At 39.2% G+C, this 22,856-nt stretch overlaps 2 protein-coding genes across 3 annotated transcripts; both read left to right on the plus strand.

Moving 5' to 3' along the window:
• Positions 1–2,637: 2,637 nt before the first annotated feature.
• On the plus strand, positions 2,638–5,765 carry LOC115207927 (homeobox protein Hox-C11a). 2 transcript variants are annotated; one of them, XR_003881076.1, is made up of 3 exons: positions 2,638–3,350; positions 4,629–5,118; positions 5,385–5,765. XR_003881076.1 is itself a non-coding variant. In XM_029775523.1 (2 exons), the coding sequence occupies exons 1-2, from the start codon at positions 2,648–2,650 to the stop codon at positions 4,859–4,861; spliced, it is 936 nt and encodes a 311-aa protein (XP_029631383.1). In that variant the 5' UTR covers positions 2,638–2,647; the 3' UTR covers positions 4,862–5,765. The 2 variants fall into 2 exon arrangements, 1 of the variants encoding a protein (XP_029631383.1); XM_029775523.1 differs by having other exon boundaries at positions 4,629–5,765.
• Positions 5,766–12,545: 6,780 nt separating this feature from the next.
• Positions 12,546–18,098, plus strand: LOC115207929 (homeobox protein Hox-C10). Its single transcript, XM_029775525.1, has 2 exons — positions 12,546–14,176; positions 16,966–18,098. Exons 1-2 carry the CDS (start codon positions 13,438–13,440, stop codon positions 17,238–17,240), a joined length of 1,014 nt encoding a protein of 337 aa, XP_029631385.1. The 5' UTR covers positions 12,546–13,437; the 3' UTR covers positions 17,241–18,098.
• Positions 18,099–22,856: the final 4,758 nt, after the last annotated feature.

Below are 22,856 nucleotides of genomic sequence, written 5' to 3' on the forward strand. Positions count from 1 at the left end.
TGAAACTGTTCACAGCTCATACAACCGGATTTAATAGGTTGGCTTACATCCAATTAAAATGATCTGGGCCATGAGGGGACAATAATGTTATTTCACACGCTTGCCACATTGAGCGATTGTTTCTGCTCGATTTTTTTGTGGGTATAGACATTCACGGAGCTAACTTGACCACTGTCTTTGAGAGAAAATATAGCCTGTCCTGGTCTCCGTTTGGTCTCTATTTTCAAGATTTCTCTTTGGATTAAAAATGGGTCAGTAGTCTTGTTGGATTACTATAAGGGGTGGCGAGGCGTTGCCAGGATTCTGCAGTCAAACACATGTCGTAAAGTCTTCTGCCGAACAGTGGCGTTTTCAAGCAGAGAATGGCAAATATTTACAACACCGCTTTCATTCAAGTCTCAAGACGCAAGAGACCATTGGCATTTTTGGGGATATTAGGCTACCCGCATCAATATTATATTTGCTATGCACAATATTAAACCGTCGGAGATAGATGCACGGTCTTAGGAAAAACCAAACTCAGCAGAACTGTATAGGACAAAAATCTATTTTCAAATCGAACTAATACCTAAATTGTTTTATGGGCAGGGTCCTATTGCGAGCAGACTTGCGCCAACCTAGCCATAGCTCTCCAAGTGCATGCAGACGCAATCGTTACGTTCTGTCAGCCTTCATGAAAGCAATATCACTCACATTCAGATGCTATGGGCTACATGTAAGCGACTATAGAAAGGATCTGTACTGTGCCTAAAATAAACAATATATAGCCAGTATGTTCAAATGAACACGGAATAGTGCACTTGGCATCCCTGCAACATGGAAGAGAGCATTTAATGGTCATACACGGCCGACGGTCCCAGGAAGAGGATACCATTTTTATGGCAGGCTATTTGTTTATTAGTTCTACTGCTCTCCAGGTGCAGTTTGTGTGCCGACATTCAATCTAATCTTTTGCTGAATTTGACAAGAGATATACAGAAATCTTTAAAAGCTAACACTATGACTAACATTACACTCAATTAAATTCTAGTGTGCAAACCTCACCTTTCTTTTCTTGAAGTTCAATAGCTTTGGAATGGCATGCATGGAGCCTATGGTATATTTAACACAGTAAACACAATGATGTAGTCCTCTTGTAAATGTCTGTTTCGGATATCCCACATGTTGTGTTACTGATCTAAATGTAAGGAATTCAAATGGCACAATTGTATGTAAACTTCGCTCCTTTTAACAAAAGCCTAGTAGCCAAAGAGGTGAAGAAAAGTCTGTTTACTGCAGCTATTCGGCTTTTTATGGTGGTTGCTTACAGGATTTTGGTGGTCAAATTCAAGTGCTGTGTCTGGAAAGCTGTCTGGTTTCTTTGTACTTGATTGCAGGCGTCTTGTGCCTCGACCTTTATTCTGTTGAAAGTTGGACTTTTGAACAAACTGTCCCCCCAAAAAACAGCCACCACCTTTAGAAAGTGATGCAGACCTCAACTATTTGGCCCAGTCAAGTCTAGGGGAGTATGACCAAGGTCTTGGTCAATTATCCGATTACAATTAATCTAATTTCAAAACACGAAATGATTTGAATTCCAATGGAATGGACCGAGGTCGTGAACATGTTCCTGCATGAATCTAAAACGATGCACTATTTATTAGTCCACAGCATAACTCTGAAATATATGTTTTGTAAACTTGGCCCTTTTTCTTTCGGAAAATTCAATGAAAGCATTTGGTTTTGGTAGCACTGGCATGTCTTATGTCTTGGTGTTATGGAATGGTCATCGCGGATTCTCTTTGATGCAAAAATGCAGGAAAGAAAATATATGTGAAACCGGGCTAATGTCTAAACATAATCATGCAGGGGCACGCACGCACACGCACGCACACACACACAGGTTATACACTTGAAAACTGTTTTTTCTCTCTGACTTCCTAGTTTCCACGTCGCCAAACACTGGGCTGTGTTGCAGCCATATATGTAAAAAATAAATAAAAAATACTAATTTATATTCGTTTCTTTCTTTAAGTGATCTTGGTGCTGTGGATAGAGCAATGGACTGCGTTAAAATTGGGGCCCTTAACGAGCTCTTTATACCAGTTATTACAACAGGTTTACTTGCAATTCATAACTTATAATACTTTGACGAGGAACTAAACCATCGGACAATATGATAATGAACATTTTAACTATCTTTGATTTCCTGAAATCTCAGGTTATATGTAAATTGGGCCTTCGTGCATTTTCATTCACTAAAGAAGACTGGAAGAAATTGTATGTCTTATTATAACGTATTTGTAATAATTCAAGACTTTATAGAATATGTTCATATGTTATATGCTGTATTGCATTGCGCATGTGCTATAAGGTATTCATATTTTGATTACATAGTTATAGGCTACGTAGCTAAGATACCTGATATAGATTTTCATAATGCTCATGCGGTGTTGGAAAACCAATCGTTTGAACCTCCTATATCTTACCAAAGTGAACCACTCCTACGCATGTAAGTGTTCCAAATTGATATATGACAATATCTACTTTCGATCACGTGTCTTGGGGTGACTTAGATGGATAGCGCGTCATCTCGCCTTCCCAAATTTTCTCCTTCTGCAGTTCAATCCAAAAAATCTATCTATAGTGCACGAGAACGGGAAGAACGATGTTTAACTCGGTTAATCTGGGAAACTTCTGCTCACAGACGCGAAAAGACAGGACTTCTGAGTTCGGCGACAGAGCAAGCTGTGGGTCCAACCTTTACCTCCCCAGCTGCACCTATTATGTCCCCGAATTTTCTGCCGTCTCTTCCTTCCTGCCACAGGCCCCGTCTCGGCAAATCACCTACCCTTACTCCACGAACCTTTCCCAAGTGCAACCGGTTCGGGACGTTTCTTACAGTTTGGAGCCTTCAAGTAAGTGGCACCATAGAGGAAACTATGCGTCCTGCTACTCAGGGGAGGAACTGGTACATAGGGACTGCCTTCCGCCATCGTCCACCATGACAGAAATGCTGATGAAAAACGAAAGTGTCTACAGCCATCACCATCACCACCACCACCACCCGAGCTCCAACCACCCTTCCACGGGCTTTTACTCGGGTGTAGGGAAAAACAACGTTCTTCCGCAGGGCTTTGACCGCTTTTTCGAAAGCACACACAGCGGGGCAGATAACAGCTCGCAAGAGAACTGTGCTCAGAAGGGCGACTCCAGTAAACTGGATTCAGCGTCCCAGCCGCCTGCCGCCCTCCACAGCGCCGCCGACCCGGAGAAAGACCCAGAAGATGAAGAGGAAAACACTAATTCGGGTTCTTGTGCCTCTTCATCGGGCACGAAAGACGACAGCGCCAGCAAAACCAGCCACTCGAGTAGGTACCGAAGCTGTAAATGGGAAAAAGGTTAAGGGACTAGCCCTGTGTTTTGTCGGTCAGATTTTATGTGGAGTTTTATAAGCATTCAAAGGATTTTATTATAACCTACAAAGCTCTTTCTTCCAGCAAGAATAATTTTTACGATGGGAAAGCGCTTTCAAAAAACGATACGTTACACACAGGCAGCAGCTATCCCAGAGTCTGTGAAATTTTAACAGCTCGCTATTGTGACAAATGCTAACTTTGATCATGAACTTGCTCTGGGCTTTTTAAGGGATGTTTCGCCAGGCTGTCGAGGGTAAAAAGCAATTGGGCAGAACACTGCTTTTGGGCGTCCTGTGATGTTTCCCTTCTCAGCAGCCTCCTATAAAAGTAAAAATTATATTGTGTTGCTTCTGTCGACGTGTTGCTTTACGCCATAACAGCAGATGTTAACTGTTTTATCGAAATTTTATGTAAATGTTTATGTATAATTGTTCAGAAAATATCGTTTGTGATAATAATAATGTTTGGTTTCTTTGGGATCCATGCTCTTCTCAAAAAGGCTATCCTAGTATTTCAGTTTGTAGACTAAGCAGTGATTTAAATATTTCAAGCTTTGAGATATTCTGTAAATCGCCAACAAACTCGTTCTGCTTCGTTATAGTCCATGTGGTAAACCAATGAGCATCGGTAAGTTGGTCAAAATAGATATAATTATCTCATATTTATTCGTAGACCAATGAAACGGCGGTTCCCACTTCGCAGACCCAAGCGCCCGCATGGTGTCATGTGGAAGAATTTGTCTCTAGCCTATAATAATATCCCACCTATTTGTTATCCTATCTAGGTAACCAGTGTTAATTTGCCATAGATGACCGCAATATGAAAGTGAATATGTTCCTTGATAGCCATATATTGCCATTATGGCAATGTATTGAGAGGGGGAAATAATGAGGTCGTGAGGGATAAGAAGTGCAATGTCGTGTGAATAGCGTTAGAAAACTAGTCAGAGATTTTATAGAGGAGAAGGCTGATTATAGTTTTGCATCATAAGTTCTCCATGTCACAGGGGGATGGGGGGGGGGTGTATTTAAGGATTCAGAGAAATAAAATGTATGCGCAAACTTAAGGGTACATGTTTATCAAACTTACAGTTTATCAAACTTAACAAACCTACGTTTTGAATCCCCACAAGTTTCAACGAGTCTCTAAATGCTTATTTTACTTAAAGTGTACATGTTGGATACATTTTACCTTACATTCTTCTGCTTATTTGTTTTATATTGCTCTAAGGTACACCACGCACGAGGAAGAAGAGGTGTCCTTACACGAAGTTCCAGATTCGAGAACTGGAAAGAGAGTTCTTCTTTAATGTTTATATCAACAAGGAGAAACGGCTGCAGCTCTCCAGAATGCTAAACCTCACTGACCGTCAAGTCAAAATCTGGTTCCAGAACCGCCGAATGAAAGAAAAGAAATTAAGCCGAGATCGCCTGCAGTATTTTTCTGGCAACCCCTTATTGTGAACTCTTAACTGATAGCTTTGGTGAGAAATAATCATTCATATTATCACCTCTAAAACTGAATTGCCTTTGGAGGACAAAGCCAGAGTCGACTTCAGCTAAAAACAAGTGTTAGGTCATGGAAACGCTGGGACTGAAAAGAAAGATAAGCAATTATTAATATTTTTTTATGTTTCTGTGTTTTGTTGAACCAATAACAAGAACCAGCAAAAAGCAAGACCTCCGAGAAAAGTATCTCTGACAATAGCAGAGAAATGAAGGTAAAATATTCATTTTTCTGTACAACATTTTTTCCAATTAAAGATTTTGTATTCACACGTTTGCATTAAGCCAAATATGTGAAACATTCTAATCGCAAGTACGACAGCTCTCAGTATTTTTTATTTTGTTTGATTATATAGCCTATTTCGATTCACTTGTGAAATGCTGTCTTTCCAGTGACATTTCTCTCTTTTACCTCTGCATTTCATCATGATCGTTTCTTTGTGAAATGATTTCGCTACTAACTGAACCGACTTGAGGACAGCCGCACAGACTCTTCATAGGTACCTCGCAGATACAGACACGTTTTTGCCGCCACCAAGAACTTGGACACGAATCATTGGTCCCAAATGAATAATGTCCTTTAAGAGACTATACAATATGAATGACTGTATATATGAATTTCATTTGTTTATCAAATTTTATCCCTTAAACTAATTACTATCTTTGAAAGATTTCAACAACAAAAAAATAACTTCAAAGCTCTATGGCTTACAAGCTCTTTGATTCTATAGTGAGCTTTTTGTTAATTGCTTGCCGTTTGCTTGCCGATTTTGACTTTATGCAGTTTGAAGAGATGACGTCGCAAATATGCATCAAGTGATATAATGTAACAAAAATAAACGAATAGTGATTCTTAAATCAAGCCATTCTTTGAGAGTGTTTATGTTATTATTTCCATTGGGTCTGTATTTCAAAGATCAACAACCAAGAACATGCGTTATAGTCTATTTGTGTATTCATACAGAATGCTTGGGCTTTAGTTATTGGTAGGGCTATAGTCCTCAACGCTTGTAGAAGAGCATTGTAACGTTACCTGCCACGTGACTTCTGAAGTAGGCCCTTACTAGCACAGTATACTGGGCTATTTAAACTGGTCACAACGGCCTGTAAAAAGTAGTGAAACACTATGCATGTCCCCGACAAGTCCTTGAAATGTCATGTGAAGAGTAATGGGAAATATGTATAGGCTCTATCGTATATGTATAGGCTCTAATATGTATAGGCTAATTGATACAAATCAAGACTCCATGTCTACCCACAAATCAATGGGCTAAGGGTAAGATGTCAGATTAAAATATTGGGAATGCTTGTAAAATAGTTAAAAATTAGGCGGACTTTGGTGCGCAATTTGTCAGGAGTTTGAGGGCGCTATATTTGTCTTCATTGTCCAGTGCTCTTGTTTTCACGAAAAGGTCTGCAAGTAATTAGGGGTACTATAATGTTGAATTGGTTTTCATCCATGTATGACCTATGAAGGCTAAAGGAAAACACATTTGCGTGTGCGTGCATGTTTGCCCGTGTTACTGATGTTGGTGAGTGAATGTGTCAATAAGAGAGTGTGTGAGAGAGAGAGAGAGAGAGAGAGAGAGGTTGATATGTGCACTAAAATAAATATCCAATGGTCATTTTGAAAACTAGACCAGTCCAGTCTAGACACTGTCATAAAGACCAGGGGCACTAAATAGTTACTTTTCCCTTAATTGCACCGTCTGCCCAGTGGAGTGAGATACCTTCCGTCGTAAATGGGGAACTCGAATAGATGGCATTTTACTCTAAAACATACAAAAATCCCATGTTGATATCATCCCTAGTGCACAATATTCACGTCATCCTTATCCATTTCTTCTCGTGATAACAAAACCAACCCAACTAGGATATCTGTTGAGAGGCTTTCTGGCGAGAAAAAACCCCTCAAGTTTATTGACCATGTGGTGGTGTATAGGCCCTCCTCGTCGATGTCCTGCGGCTGTGGCATGTGTTTTACTCTGTAGCTGTGCATAAAGCGAATGTAATTCATACCGATGCCCACCAATTTACAGATATGGAGGCCTTGGGACATTTAGGTGTATTTTGATGTCTTGCAAGAAAGAAAGAGAAATTGTCTTTGAACTTCCGGGAAGTCAAGGCCATCACCTTTAACCTGACGCAATAAAGTTGAATCAGAGAGTGGCTTTGCTCCCGGAAATGCGGGTACCAAGAGCCAGCCAATGAGGTTTGCGAAGGAGAGAAGGTCGGGGGAAAGGGGGATGGGGTTTAGAAGGGGATGTTTAGAGAACCCAGCACTGACCTCTTGAAAACTGATGCATATAACGTGTTTTTTAACAGTTGTGATTGTTGTATAATTTTGGAAAACAATTTTCCATTTTCCAATTTTCCATTCTTCTTCTATTGTTTAATATCTGTTTCATTTTAGGCGTGTGTGCACCCAAAATAAGCAAAACAGTTAGTGTGTATTGGATGCACTACGGCAAAGAGCATATGCGTAATCGGGTCATCAAACTATTAAAATTCATCTTCTGTAATTGAAATGGAAAAGCACTTGGAAACTTGCAAAACTGTCTCACGCCCAGAATAACCTTAACGTTTGGCATTTTCTTATTTTCTTGTGCCATCTCAAAAGTCTCATACATGCAGGATTAAATAATAGTTATATAGCGGCCTACATATTTATGATACGCTTTTTAATTGTATATTTTTACTAGCAAAAACTAAATAGGATAATGACCGAAAATGTCTCGTTTTGTCTTTGCTCAACTAACATGGACACCCCCCCCCCCCCAACTAATTTCACAGCCTACCGAAAGATAAACGAAATCTGGCCGAGGGATGTGGGTTTTGGATCAAGTTGGAGATCAAGACTCTCACACTAGTGCTTTCACACCCTGCCGAGGGACCTTGGACCTGGACTGCCGAGTTTCACAAATCCGGGCCCCTCTCACGGCATCAGATTGCTTGCTCTTCTTGACTCCCGCCTGTCCCCCATTTTCTCTTGTGTGCATGTGCCTATGAGACCAGTTCATTGAGATGGATAGAGCACTCATTTTTTTCATGGGCATTGCCATTGAGGGCTTCCACCATTTAAAAGTTGTCCAGTTGGTGGGGATTCCTGTGAATTGGGAGAAATCAACCAATGCATAAGAATAAAATGTATATTACTTTAAAATGGAGATGGTCTCAATGGTGCTGCCCATGCTGTCACTGACGCCACAATGGCACAGATACAAGATGAGTAATCTATCTATCTCTATGAACCAGTGGGATCTGGAGTATGATGCGATATGGTGTTCTGTCTGGTGGTGTCCAACGTCACTCAAAGGTGTCAGGTCTCTGCTTACAATATTAACGTAAGCAAGACATCCCTCTCAATATCGATCTGGGAGGAGTCTTGGCTGTGGTACAATCAAATAAATGTTAATCCAGGGCTCCACAAAATCCTGTCCTGCGCTTTGATTTGGTGTTATGTCAATGTTGTTATGTTCACGAGGCTACGCTTCCGCACTTGATAGACAATGTGGAACAAGGCCCAAATGGCTCTATAGCCGTCCTCTAAGGAGAGAACCACAGGGAGGAGAAAGATGAATAGCTTCTTCGAATATAGCCTACATTGCTTGGAACCTATGTGTAGAGGTTTGAACGGGAGCAGTAGCGATATGAGCTTGCTCTCTTGAAGGCTGTCTTTGTTTTGCTATGGTTCATTTATTTTTCTGAAATATTTAGCCTATAAGCTAGCTAGTACATGGTATGAAGGCATGCGAGAGGACGAGAGGATGGAGCAATGAAAATCTTTAAGAAATCAAGGTCAGGTTTTGAAAAATTGTCTTTGTGTGTAAAGGTCCATATGTAGTCTATGGTGTGCGTAAAGGCTTGTACGGAATAGTGTGTACGTGTGCATATGTGTGCTTGCACATTATATCACAAAAAACGACATTGCTTAACCCCACGAGGTGATGACAAGCCTATACATCACCAGCCCGGTGCGGTGTGGTCATTTCTTAAAGCTTTTTGACGATATTCACATTTTAAATATAATGCTTACTTCTCTTGAATATCACACCTGGACGATGTATAACATGATTTAACACAGAGGACATGCACCAAGCGTAAATGTAACATTAGTGTATTGGTAGAGCGTGCCTCTAGCGCAAAAATAGCTCAACGTTACTTCAAATTGAATATTATTTTTCGGTCATTGTGATGGCATGGCATGGACGGGGACTCCATTTTATTGTGTGTTTGTGGCGACAGGAGGATTTGCTGTGTGAGTAATAATGCTACACCATCAAGGCTTTAGGTTTTATTGAATAGTTTGCCTCTTTTCACATGTTCGAAAAAAGTCATTCACATTCCCCGTAAGAAAAGTAACGTGAGGCATGAAATACCAATAAGTAAAACACATATATAATAAGCCATATAGTAATCATATTAAGCTAAAAGTAATGACGAATGTGAATGTGAATAATAACAACATGGATACAATTAATACTAGTCAGTTTAATGTTGGCAATGGGTATTGAACCACCTGAAAGATTGATTTTGAACCGTAAAGATTAATATTTTCATTCTATATTTCAATTCAGACTGATGTTTTGACTGCTCATGTTTATTCTAACTCGTGAACCCCTCTTATGCATTACCCCGGGTCGGTTTAGCGCACACCGTCAAGCAGGCTATCCGTGTGCATGAGTGTGTGCATATCTGAGTGTACATAATTGATGGTCTTTCACCTCGGTGGATTGGCATTCATAAGTTGTTTAGGAATGGCACAGGATTTGAACATGCGTGTCTGTCTAATAAAACGATATATGTTTGAGGTTGTGGGGTTTGGGGCAGCGGGGCGACCTAAAATCAAAACAATAAACAAACGTTGATTGCATGGGTTCATCTGGCTCACCTTCTTTTAGCCGTATGTTGTCGGAGATGTGTTGAATTCCATTGCAATTCCAATCAAATGATTGGATTTAGAAATATTTGTAGGCTACCTTATTAACCGAAAACCCTTTAAAGAAAACTGTGATAAATACATTAACACGTAGAACTGCACCATCAACTGTAGGTAGGCCTACTGAAAACCTCCATCAGCCCAAATGAATGATCCGAGGTTTCTCTACGGATCTTATATATATAAAAGTTTTATATTATATTATCGGCCTATGATATGCAAATTATGAAACTTTATGATCCAAGACGTTTTATGAGAAAAAAATAAAGATAGTGGCACATTCTATCCTCCAAATAATGTCATGGGTAGAAACACAAAGGTTTCGGCACGACAACCAATCACGGTGTCTTGGATCCGTTCTATCAAAACACATCCTTATAAACAGACTCGTTTTGTTCCAAATGTTCTAGGCCTACTGAACATATATTGTTGATATTCAAAGACGTGTGGAAGTTAATCGAATTCATAGCAACGGCACAGTTTGCATTGAGAGTGTCCACCACATTTATTGGTGGTGCTTGAGAGTTCCAGAATTGTCATTCTTGCATGCCAAGTCAATGACTAAGACAGGTCGACCAGGTGCTACGGATAATTGGACACGCAGTCAGTCACATATTATAATTCCTATTGGTCCTCACGATCAGTCACCCTGTTTAAAAATGGTATTGATATTAAGTAGGCCTACGATCCAAAAATGGGCTACATATGACTTTTTTGTTGTGTTCTTATTATTAAGAAGCAACATCTGAGTGCCAGACAGTTAGGCTATGGCATATATTGAACTCGCATAGCCTATAGGCCACCACACTGAATAACGCGCGATCTCTTAACAATCGTTTATTACGCTTGTAAATAAAAGCTCTGTGAGCTATAGTTGTTTTGTTTGTTTCATAGAAACATAACGTGGCGATATTATCAATATCAAAACGGATAGACATGTCACCTTTTTGATTTGACTAGAAATCAACCCAGCCTCTCTAAAAGACTGAATTTTTATTTCAGATACGGCCAATTTCTCGATGTTTCGCACAAATCATGTAAGCTATTGATATAAATTTGAGTTTTTCGCTAAAGTTCAGGATGCGCACACAAATAGTCTAGCCCTACAGTTATAGGATTCTCCCAACAACCTACATTCACTTTCTCTCTCCCCTGAAAACGTAAAAACGAGATCAATGGTTTAAATCGTTAGGCTACACCATAACATGTTGAACGAAATATGCCCTTGCAAAAAGATATGCCTTTAAAAAAATAAAAGTGCTAACGGTGACAGAGAGAGCAGGTAAAGCTGATCTCTTGCTGTGAACAGGCCGGGTCATTGGCAGTGACCTCTGTCGGCGCCATTGAAGACAAAACTAGACTACACTTCCACCGTCACATAACCGACAAGATCAGAACCAACTAACAAAACAGTCGCAGCACGACAAACCTGTTTTTGTCTTTTCTTGTATGTCTTAGATGGTACAGCTTGTTCATTTGTCGATTGCATTTACTTTTAATTGCAACTCTGACAGATTATGACAGCGAAACGTTAACTGAGTAATTATATCAATATATATATATATATATCCGTTAACTGGTAAAAGAGGATGCCTGTGAGTAGGAATGTATGTTATGTTGCATTTGTTAAATCCCCATGGATGATGTAGGTCTACAGGAATAGAAATGAATAAAATAAAATATAAAGAAATCGGATGCACTGGAGAATAGTTCAATAAACGTTAAATAAAATACAACAAATATTTCCCCGTATGTAACGCATGTCAATTGCAGAATTTATCCAAAGCGATTTAGAAAACTAAATAAAGGGTGTGCATATTCTACATTTTGTTTGTGTAAGTGATCCCTGCAGGAATTGAACCCACGACCATAGCGTTTCTAGCGGCACGCTCTTATCGTATACGAACTGAGCAACACAACACAATTAACACTAATACGTGATGATGATTGAATCCACTCTGCAATGATAAAGAATCAACTAAGAAAACTCAGCACTTCATTGGCACTAGCCTATATTAATAGCTTTGGATTTGTTCCCAGGTATTTTCTGTAATTGCTCATACTATGGGGCAGACAGAGGATTCGCTAGGAAATTGCCTCTCACACAATTAAAAACAAAAAAATCGAATAAAATGTGATTGTTCGCGTACACATATTTAGCAGGTTTTTGCGGGTGTAGCGAAATGCTTGTTGCTAGCTCCGACAGTGCAATAATATTTAACAATTTACAACAATACACACGAATCTAAAAAGTAAAGGATGGAATTAAGAAACATATAAATATTAGGACGAGCAATGTCGGAGTTATAGCCAATATCTAGACCTAGAAGCCCAAAACAACATATGGCAGTAAGGTTTACAAGAATTGGAAATACATTAACCATGATAAAATGGGTTTATTGAAAAGTCATTGAATAAAATCATTATGCAAATATTTGCATCACTATTGTGTAGCCTAACAAATGTTTTTCAATTAGCTATATTAATCTATGATCAGCACAATAAAATGGCCAAAGACAATTCAAACCATAGACAAATCAATGGCGAAAATAGTTTTAATGAAAGACAGGCAAACAGAAAGGGTAGACTATTGCTTACGTTTTAATTGCTTGTCATACCAACGACTGTTTAAATGCATTTCTATTAATTAAAGGTTTGCACAAAATAGGCGTTTTGATGAAAAAAATAGTAGTGCATTGTAATGCAAATTCACGAAGTTGTGCCTCTAAAACACATTCAAAAAGCTTAAAAGTGAACTAATTCCTTTTGGGCTATCGATAGTAGTACCACAATGTTTATAAACCTTGCGTCCTTATTACACTCTCTCTTTGTCCTCAATTCACTCCTTTTTTTACTTAGGCCTTTTTCTAACTCCATGAAAATCTGCTACAGCATATAACTAAAGCTACTGCGTTCGTCCCAATTTGAAGGAACTATAGGCTAAACGAAATTTAAAAACAAGCAAACATTTTTCGTTATCACCTTTAGAAAACATCAAATGCATTCAACTATTTGGCAATTGATTTTTCAAGAATCATTGCCTAAATGTTTGTTTTTGCTTTTGTTGCCTCTAAATAAAATAAAAAAATAAAACATTTGTGGAGAAGCTGTACACAAAAAGCAGACAACACGTATCATGACGGAATCTAGCCTACATGTTATCCAATTTACATAACCAACATCTAGTTGCTACTTTAGGTTTATTATCTTATTTTTTTTGCCAGCGCGGTCGCTCACATTGGTTTTCTAGAACACATAATTAAATAGAACACTATTTTAATGATAGTGACTTTATGTTCTAGAACTTGTGTCTGTACCCTATCTGTCCTGCTAGATGGCGCTCTTACTCTGTCCTACAGCTGAAAAATCGACAACTTGACCCCGGTGTCGTCATGGCAGTCTGGTGCGTCAAGGCCACTTTCAAACCCCCATTGGTCTGAAATTCACGTGGCATGCCTCGTACAATCATAATTATGTTGCTGATATTTTTTTTATGCTCCTTGCCCCCAACTCAAATATGTCAGCTTCCTACCCCTCTATAATCCTTTAGGGGGGCACTGAAGACTGGTATCAAAATAAGAAAGATAACAATAAAATGGAATGTCCAAATAGAATCCCAGCTTCGAACTTCCATGTGGAACAGTTGGTAGGAGGATCCTCTGTGTCCAGAGATGAGGGCTATTTCGGCAGTTCCGGAATGTACGCTCAAAGAGTTGCGACCGAGTATGACTGTTCGACAGCGAGAAATTATGGAATCGCTTCTTCGCCTCTCTCCAAAGCGGGAGCACAATCTCCGACAAACACGGCTCTCAGCGTCTACCATCAACATCATTACATTTCGCAACTAAATGCTTTTGGGCCTGAATATAAAAATGCATCCCAGGTAGCACAGCCTGTTATCCGACCCCTGTTTCCATGTTCTTTCCCATCGGACAGTGTGAAGGAGGACTCAATGTTCTGTCTATATAACGGAGATCCACACGGACGCACGGATACAGTTGTTGGAACTTGTTCCTACACGCGGATGGCTGAGAGACGCCATCCCAGTCAAACGCACGAACATTCTTGTCCAGAATCCTCGACAGCTAATCAAGGGTACCTAAGGAAAGAGAAGGCGCATGGCTTCGGATCAGAAAGTATATTTTCTGTGTCCGGAATTGGGACAGAGAATCCAGAACTATTTAACGACACCTGCGAAACCAATCAGGAGGCGCATCTGGCGGTGGCAGACAGTAAACTCGAGAAGAATCACAGTCCCACGAAACAACTGCCTGAGAAAGAGAACGTCCTTAAAACGGACGGTAGCACAGACAACTCAGACAGTGAGGTTAAAGGTAACACACACAAACACACACACACGCACACAGGGTCTATAACACGTAAACAAGCATATTATCAGTGCGAGCACACACAGACACACACACACAGATGTTAAGACATAAGCAAGCTTATCATCACAGTCAGAGGAAGCACACAGTTGGACAAGCCAATATCATATGAGAAGAGGAAGTGTTTTTTGTGTTTTTTGATGTTATCGCGATGTTTAAACTTTGATGTGAGCTAGAAATAAAGTCTACTAATACTTTCAAACGCTTATGCAACGCTGAGCCTTGGCATAGGCTTATATGTTATTTCCACCATTGGTACAGTTTGAAGTAGGCTACCATTTTTAGCACTTGCAAACCTGATTCGATTGGTAGGCAAGGTTTTTTGTTACGCTCTTGGAAAAAAAGGTTCAGGATAGAACAAAAAAGGTTCTACATCCCAGGGGTTCTTCTTACAAAATTGTTTCCATATTGAACCCTTTGGTTCTATATAGGGTTCTATATGGAACCTATGTCCATATATGAAGCAAGCATTAGAACCCTTTTCGGTTCTATCTAGAACCTTTTTTTCTAAGAGTGTAAGCACACTTGAGTAAGCATAGGCTACACTTCCCTCCCAACACTATCTTTATAACTAGGATCTCCTACTTCCTAATCTCTTTCCTAAACATTTTATTTTGAAATACATTAACACAGTAACAATTAACGCGCATGCCTGCCCTTAGACTACTTTTCGCTGTTTGTTTTAATAGACTTCAAGGGTGAACGCTAAAGGTGAGGCTGCGTGTACTCTTGACATTGTTTATTTAAGCAGCTTTATTTCGTACTCACAGCTGCCAGTCCATTACCAATTTGCTACGACCGACATTATCTGTTTAGCATTGAACTAATTGCAAGTTTGCATTGGTAACCCTTTGCAATGTTACGTGATAGACTACGTTTTTGGTTTTGATAAATTGAACTGCACAGTCGCAAATATATTTTGCAGTTGAGATGACGCTCATTCATTCTTATTATCTCTCTTGGATATTTTATAATAAAGAAGCATTCTAGGCTACCAGTAAATTGGGCCTATCCAAAGGAATACGCACGCACTAATTAAACAATGAAGATTTCAAAACAAAACACGATTAACGTTATGTGCTTCTAACGTAGCCTGGTTTATATCTAATTGGATTTAAAACAGGAGGGGCCGCTTTCCCAGAAACAGATAAAGATTATTCCTAGACCAAAAAAAATCGTGTTAGTCCAAAAGTGCTTTGTTCAAATCTGTGCCCGAGAAACCGGCCCGAGAAGACATAGGCCTACAGACAAACTGACAAAAAAACACATCACAAGGCTTTCGCGTAGCAAAGTTTCTTGGAAGGTGAAGGGCAACGAAATGGCTGCTATGTGATTGCTGCTGTTTTTCAGCTTGTCCACCTTTGAAACGACCTTTTGGAGCTAAATTCTCGATAAACTATTTTTGTACGTGTAAAACAACAAGTATAAAGCACATAGGCTTCCTCAAGTTCATTACATTTCATTTTGTAAGTTATGTAAACTTTAGGGTAATGGTGATTCGATGATTATTATTAGGCATATTATTATTATAATTATTATTTATTCTACTTAGGCCTGTTATTGAGCACATGTTGCCATACCGCGTGCATCCGAAAGTCACGCCAACGCTTACACAATGGTACTTTATCTATTCATTCATGTTAAAATCAGGCAGATATGGGGCCTCTATGTACGTGTTGTTGAAAACAACGTGTGATTTGGGTCAAAATAGAAGAAGTTGCTTCAGTCCCTAATTTCTCTCTTCCTTAAATCTGAAAACTAACGTCAAATTCGTTACAATATTAATAACTTTCTATTAAAATATGACACTTTTATCCCAAATTTTTAAATAATAATTGATCAGTGATTCACTGAAAAATGAATCGATGACTAGGCTACATAAAAACACTGTTCTGGAATAGTCTGAATGTGTAGGTTATAGGGCTATGGCTTTGCGCAGTTCAGTTACTAGGCCTATATGATTTCCAGATTGTGTGAATAGTTGTATTTTTCGTGCCCGTTGAGCCATGTAATCAAGACGGAAGTCAATAACATTTAGATTTGAAAACCCTCCGGACTCCTTTGTCGGTAGACTAGACTAGTCCGTCATATCCATCCCACTTACCAAGAGCTGTATTGTGGCATTAACTAATATAGGCTACATTTTATGTCTCTCTTTTAGGCTATTTATGAAGGGATTGAAGAACATAATGTAATTCTTATCGCCAAAAGGACCCAAATTGCCCAGATGAATTATCCATTGATTTCCTTTATTTGCCTGATGAGATCTAGACAAATGTTTTTCTATAGGCCCTGTCTTTGTACTTAATTATTTCAATTGGCCTTGAGTGAGCGTAGATTACTGCAGATTCACAAATAATGCAACATTAGATTTATCATCTCACTAAAAGCTACAGTAGCCAAATTATATCGTCCGTGCATAAAGACATCGAAGTAAACGACAAGTTGTATATAACCTTAAAAGAAAACAATTGGAGTAGAAATTAGAACGTTTTTCTTGCATCTCAGATAAGTGGGCCTACTCCTTTCAGCTAAAAAGTGAAGTTGCAAATATAATGGTCGAATAGATTAAAAACATGCAATGATATAAAATGGCAGGCAGAATACAAAAGCTATAGTTTGTCGTCAAGACATGGCCTACTTGGTAACCTGATTAAGCCAGTGCATTATTGTTTTCTATCACAAATAAGCTATACACTGAGAATTACGTTCATTTAACTCATTCCTTTTTACAGGGGACAGATTGGAGAATGTCTTTGGAAACTGGCTCACAGCGAAAAGTAGACGGAAAAAGCGTTGTCCTTACACCAAACATCAAATACTGGAGCTGGAGAAGGAGTTCTTGTTCAACATGTATCTGACGCGAGAGCGCCGCTTGGAGATCAGCAAGAGTATTGACTTATCTGACAGACAGGTCAAAATATGGTTCCAAAACCGACGTATGAAGCTCAAGAAATTCAACCGGGAGAGTCGAGTGAGAGAGCTAAACTCTGCTTATGACTATACTTAAACGTTACACCTTATTTGGAGATAAATACTTTTACGCTTAAGCTACACATACAGGCTAGGCCTGCACACATACAGGAGGAGACATCTAGAGCAGGATAGAAATTGTAAGCCTTCAAACATCTTCACGTTTTTTTCCGAGTCCATGCATGGTTTTATGAAAACATGTAAGTTTCATGATTTGACAGTGAAATGCTATGATGCTCTACAGATGCACATTGTTTTAAAAGGCTGGATATTAAAGTGGCCCTCCAGACTCCTTTTCACCTCATTCAACACCTGATGTAGTAAACAAAAGGCACATCTCAATAGGTGGTTCAGGTATGTCATGAAATACATAGCAAAAGTGGTGGGGGGTGGGCCTTTCCTCTTTTGTTCTCTATTGCTCCTCTATCGTTCCTCAAGCAGGGGGAGGCCGATGACATCACGAATTTCCATCAGACCAACTCCTTGAATGCCCTACTTCTTGAACTTTGCGGTTGTGTCTAGAAAACATTATTTTGCTCAAAACGTATTTTTTTTAACCTGGGGTGTACTTTACTGTATTTATACTTGGGATATCGCTTTTCAACAGTAAATGTTACAAAAATCACGAGAGGAAGTCTTTAATTGTTTGTGAAATGTGTCTTAAAGTGACAGTCCTGTGTCTGAAATGGTTTCCATTCACTTTTAATGAAAACGTGTCATTGCTTGGTCTCTTCCTTTTCATCATTTCTGTTCTTATTGTTTTGTGTTTGGTTATTTTGTCATTTCTGTGAAACTTGATGTCCTGTGCATTACAGCATCAAAGTGCATTAACTTCTAAGCATTATGTTGCTGGACATTTGTAAAGATATCAAATAAATGGGTTTGGAGCATCATTTACCCTGGTTGTCCTTCCCCTTCGGGTCCTTTATGACTTGCTTTGAGAAAGAGGGGCGAGAAAAGACTGGAAAGACCGACCATATAGCGGTGATTTAAATATTAGCCAGGTGACCAATAAGTCAAGGTCATAAAATAGTAATGTCAGGATGGTCGCACAGCGCCAGAGGTGGGTTTAATGATCTGCAAATATAATGTGCGCCGCGGCAGTAAAGATGCGTTTAAAGGTGAGGAGGAGGAACTCTATACCCACAGAGCCGCACTACGATGGGGCTGGTTTGCACGGGCACACGCCACTGCTTTCACCGGATGAGGGAAATGCGACATTCTCCAACGGGTGATGGGATAAAGAGACCGGGTGATTAAGGGAATGTATATAATGGAACAAAGTCCGCAACGAGACATGGCTGCAGGAGCATGGAAACGGATCCCCGCATGCAGACAGGGTTGAAGGTAGGACTACAGCCGCTGGCATTTCTCTTCTTTTCTTTGGACTCGATCACGTCTGGCTCTGCTCATTTGGTACATTTTCAACTGGCACCACATAAAATGTCTTTACACCGATGGTATTTCGGGTTTTGCTGTTGCTGTGTGTTTTTTTTTTACCTCCTGCAGACATTCGAAATCCGTCCTGCGATGTTTATGTGGGGTTTGTATATTTGCAAGTGGATTTTGGATGATGATGTGTGCTGTGATAATCTTGTTGAATTTACCTCCTACCTTGGATGGACAACGATGTTTTTTCATAGAATGAACAGACGACTGTGCACCTGCATGTGTTCATGGAGTATGCTATCTATTTGACAATTAAACATTTTGTGTTACAAAATATCTTCCAAAATATGTTCGGTCCTTGGTGGATGTCCACTCAGATCGTGGACATCAGACTGTATTACCTTGCTCTTTTCAAACTGGATTTAGATGCAAAACAAGACACCTGCATGAATCATATCAACGTATTATTAGGTCCAGCATCCTGTTGTTGAAGTTTAACAGGTAGCTTTAATTGATGAACATGGAAACGTACACTAATAGCCTAGGATCGTTCGTCCTCGTCTAGAAATACATCACGTTGTTATTCGTATTTTTTCTATTGATTTTCTTTCCCATCGGTCAAAAGAAAAGCATTTCACAGTATGCGAGACGTTTGATATTGCTTCTAATTCTCAATGGATTGCCCTTTCACGCTTAACTGATCCGTGGTTTAGGTAGTTTCATGTTGTTGGGATTGACTTCCTGGCTCGGCAACAAAAAACTGCCTTGATTACGTCAGTTCGCCTTCATCAAGGGCGTCCATTTCCGACAGATTATACTCTCTGCTCTGGAGTCGCCGCAAATGGCATTGTAAATGAACCGAGCCACCAATATCCACGACGAGACCTTTTTTCTTCGCTCTTTGGCTTTATGTGGTGGACACTAAAGGTCTTTTGGCTGCAGTGGGAGAATTGGGGTTGTAAACATCACGGGGTAAAATCCTTTCAGCTTTGTGTTGTGGCGCAGACTTTTGAGGTCTAGCCTTGCAGACGGGATTATTGACCGGAGGTGTTTTAAGGATGGTAATCAGCATTCCAAGACCGTCTCCAGGTGCCTATATGGGACATCTGCCAAGTAGTGAAAATCCAAGTCTCATCTCTAGACTAATTTAGCTATGCTTTTGTTGGAATAGTTAGACTTGATCATGATAGTGTCTTCATCTATCATATTTTTTTCATATGATATTATTGTCCTTATCACGTCATTTGTATGATCATTAAATAATAATAAAAGAACATGTCTATTAAAATGACCCTCAAGATTATTAGCGCTTGTTTTATATTAACTGAATTCGTCATTTATGTGGGCTTGCTTTCTCTTTTGCACTTCATCTCAGCTAAAATAGCCTAAGCAAAATTGTAATTAGGCCTAAACATGGGTTTGCTACATAAACCATTTTGAAACATTAAATGAACATTACATCCCGACGGTCTTATGTTTATCGAATGGTCACGGAACAGACATGTGCAGCACGCTCTTGTGTCTACTTGAACCGATTTAGTAGACTAGATCTGGGCCTTTTTGCGTTCTTAAATTTGCCGTTATGAATTTCTCTCAACGTTTTTGCTACATAAAGTGACTGATCTCCGTTTCATATGACACTAAATTGAGTGACGGAAGCAAAGAAATAAATCATTATTTCGTAAAATGAGACATACATCATTTATCCAATAGGCGTTGCCTATAATTCACTAACAATTACAATTGGCCTATGTTACATTGTAACAAATATAGGCCTATGTGTATTTGTATATTATCGCATATTGTAGGCCTATTGTATTACAGTAAGACCTGGATTCAAAATCTGGTATTTCAAAAAATAATCTGTGTATTTGAGTATTTTCAAATGGGCCTACACAGGCCAAAACAAATAATTGTTCTTACTTTTTATTTGTCAAAAACAAATAGTCTACCAAATTGTATTTGACAGTATTTTCAAATACTATTTTCAAATACCCGCGTTAAATGCATGAGAGTGTATTTGAGTCAGAGCATTTGAGTATTTTCAAATACTTTCCAAGTTGGCCTACATTCAAATATTGTACTTGTCTTTTCAAATAAAATAACATCTTAATATTTACTTCGAATGTATGTGAAAGTAATTGAGCTATTTGAAACCGTATTTGAACCCAGGCCTGATGTATAATGACTGTGTTTTGGATATTACTAGTTGAATGGGTTGATAGAAGTACACCCTGTCTGAGCCGTCACCATCTGCATGATATCAGGTTTCATCATGCAGAATGAAGTTGTTGACCTATTAGGCTGCTAGCTCTTTTGTCTTAATCACCACGAACATGTGACAAAATGTAATTGAAATCATCCATGAACGACATACATTGACATTTACCACAAACATGGGCCAGAGCAAATGTTGGCCCCGTGAGCACATATATTGATTGGCTCTTCCCTGATCTGTATATTTAGTATTTAGTATATTAAGTATGTTGTGTATGTCATGGCTCACTTGTAAAGCAGACATGGGTCTTAATGTGACTCCCTGTATAAAATAGGTATATATATATATATATATATATATATATATATATATATATATATATATATATATTGGCTGATATTGTTGTTTGCAGATGCTTGCGTTCACTTTTACGCACGGACCACAATCACACATCGGCCTATACAGACGGAACGTGTTTCATTGACAGCGTGACCTGGCTTGGTGTCTGTCTGCAGGGATGCAATACCAACGCGAGGACTCAATAGGACTTATTGGAATATTATTAGGCCCTTCATTAATCCGCCGTGCGGTGGCCGTTTCCGTGACCAAATCTATTTCTGCCATTTATATATAGTCTTCAAAAGTAACCCTCGTAAAGGAAAGTAGGCCTAGGCAATGCTTCAACGCCGAATTGCTGCCCTAATATGAATGTCTTTACTATATGATAGCTTTTATTCAAACGTTTCCTTTCAGTAAGGCCTTTAAGTGGTGGCTTTAAATGCGTTTACGAGTTCGCAATGTTACTCCAACTCCACCAAATGAACGTCTGTAATAAACAGCATTCTTCCATTCCCGACGGCTCTAATTTTGTATCCCACGGCAGAGGTATAGGCCTAAATGTATGTTATGCATTTCTATAAAATATAAATACACACATACACTCTCTATCGCCAGCAACATTAAATTGGCATATAATTCCAGAATGTATTCCGTTGATTTAACAAACAACAACTGAAAAATATTTTTGGGTTCATACTGAATATTAGTTTATAACTGTTTATAGCTAGCTGTTCATCTACATTTCAGGATTTATGAAAGCTTGAGCGAATGTGACTGTTGAACTAGGATGTGGTTGTCTCACCTAGCTATTTGTTTATTTATTTTACTAGGCAAGTCAGTTAAGAACAACTTCTTATTTACAATGACGGCCTACCGGGGAACTTGGGGGAACAGTGGGTTAAGTGCCTTGTTCAGGGGCAGAACGAAAGATTTTTACCTTGTCAGATCTGGGATTCGATCCAGCAACTTTTCGGTTACTGGCCCAACGCTCTAACCACTAGACTATCTGCCGCCCCTATCTTAAGATGAATGCATTAACTGCGTCTGCTAAATGACTAAAATGTAGGCTAATTGTAATTCATGTGGAAATACCTTTTTCTTATTTTCACTTCTTCTCTTACACACACACACACCACACACACCACACACACCACCACACACCACCACACACACACCACACACACACCACACACACACCACACACACACACACACACACACACACACACACACACACACACACACACACACACACACACACACACACACACACACACACACACACACACACACACACACACACACACACACACACACAGAGAGAGAGAGAGAGACACACAGACTCACATGCACGTTACCTTCAAGATCAATTCTAATACCACCTGCTGGCGCGCACTGAGCTGTCACAGTGTTCTGTTCTTGATGTTATCATTAATCAAGGATCATTCTTTTTTTATTGGAAATAACAAAAGTACTGACGATGCTATAAACATAAACAGAATTCTTTCAATCCTCTTATACAAGGATGAAAGTTTTGTCGGCTGAAGGTCAAAGAAAGAAAACATCAGGTTTTAATGAAAGGTAGTCCCACCATCTTTGCTAATATTCTACCTTTCTAATACCTACTGATGACTAAATTGGTATGTTGTTTAATGTTTTCAATAACATTTACATTTTAGTCATTTAGCAGACGCTCTTATCCAGAGCG

This window comes from Salmo trutta, chromosome 14 (assembly GCF_901001165.1).
Source record: "Salmo trutta chromosome 14, fSalTru1.1, whole genome shotgun sequence".
Lineage (NCBI taxonomy): Eukaryota > Metazoa > Chordata > Actinopteri > Salmoniformes > Salmonidae > Salmo > Salmo trutta.

What these genes read in the sequence shown, in the direction of transcription:
- LOC115207929 (XM_029775525.1), top strand. Translation starts at nt 13,438, where the DNA reads ATGGAATGTCCAAATAGAATCCCAGCTTCGAACTTCCATGTGGAACAG. An exon ending in CTCAGACAGTGAGGTTAAAG is followed by an intron (nt 14,177 to 16,965) that starts GTAACACACACA and finishes TCCTTTTTACAG; the next exon opens with GGGACAGATTGGAGAATGTC.
- LOC115207927 (XM_029775523.1), top strand. Translation starts at nt 2,648, where the DNA reads ATGTTTAACTCGGTTAATCTGGGAAACTTCTGCTCACAGACGCGAAAA. An exon ending in CAGCAAAACCAGCCACTCGA is followed by an intron (nt 3,351 to 4,628) that starts GTAGGTACCGAA and finishes TATTGCTCTAAG; the next exon opens with GTACACCACGCACGAGGAAG.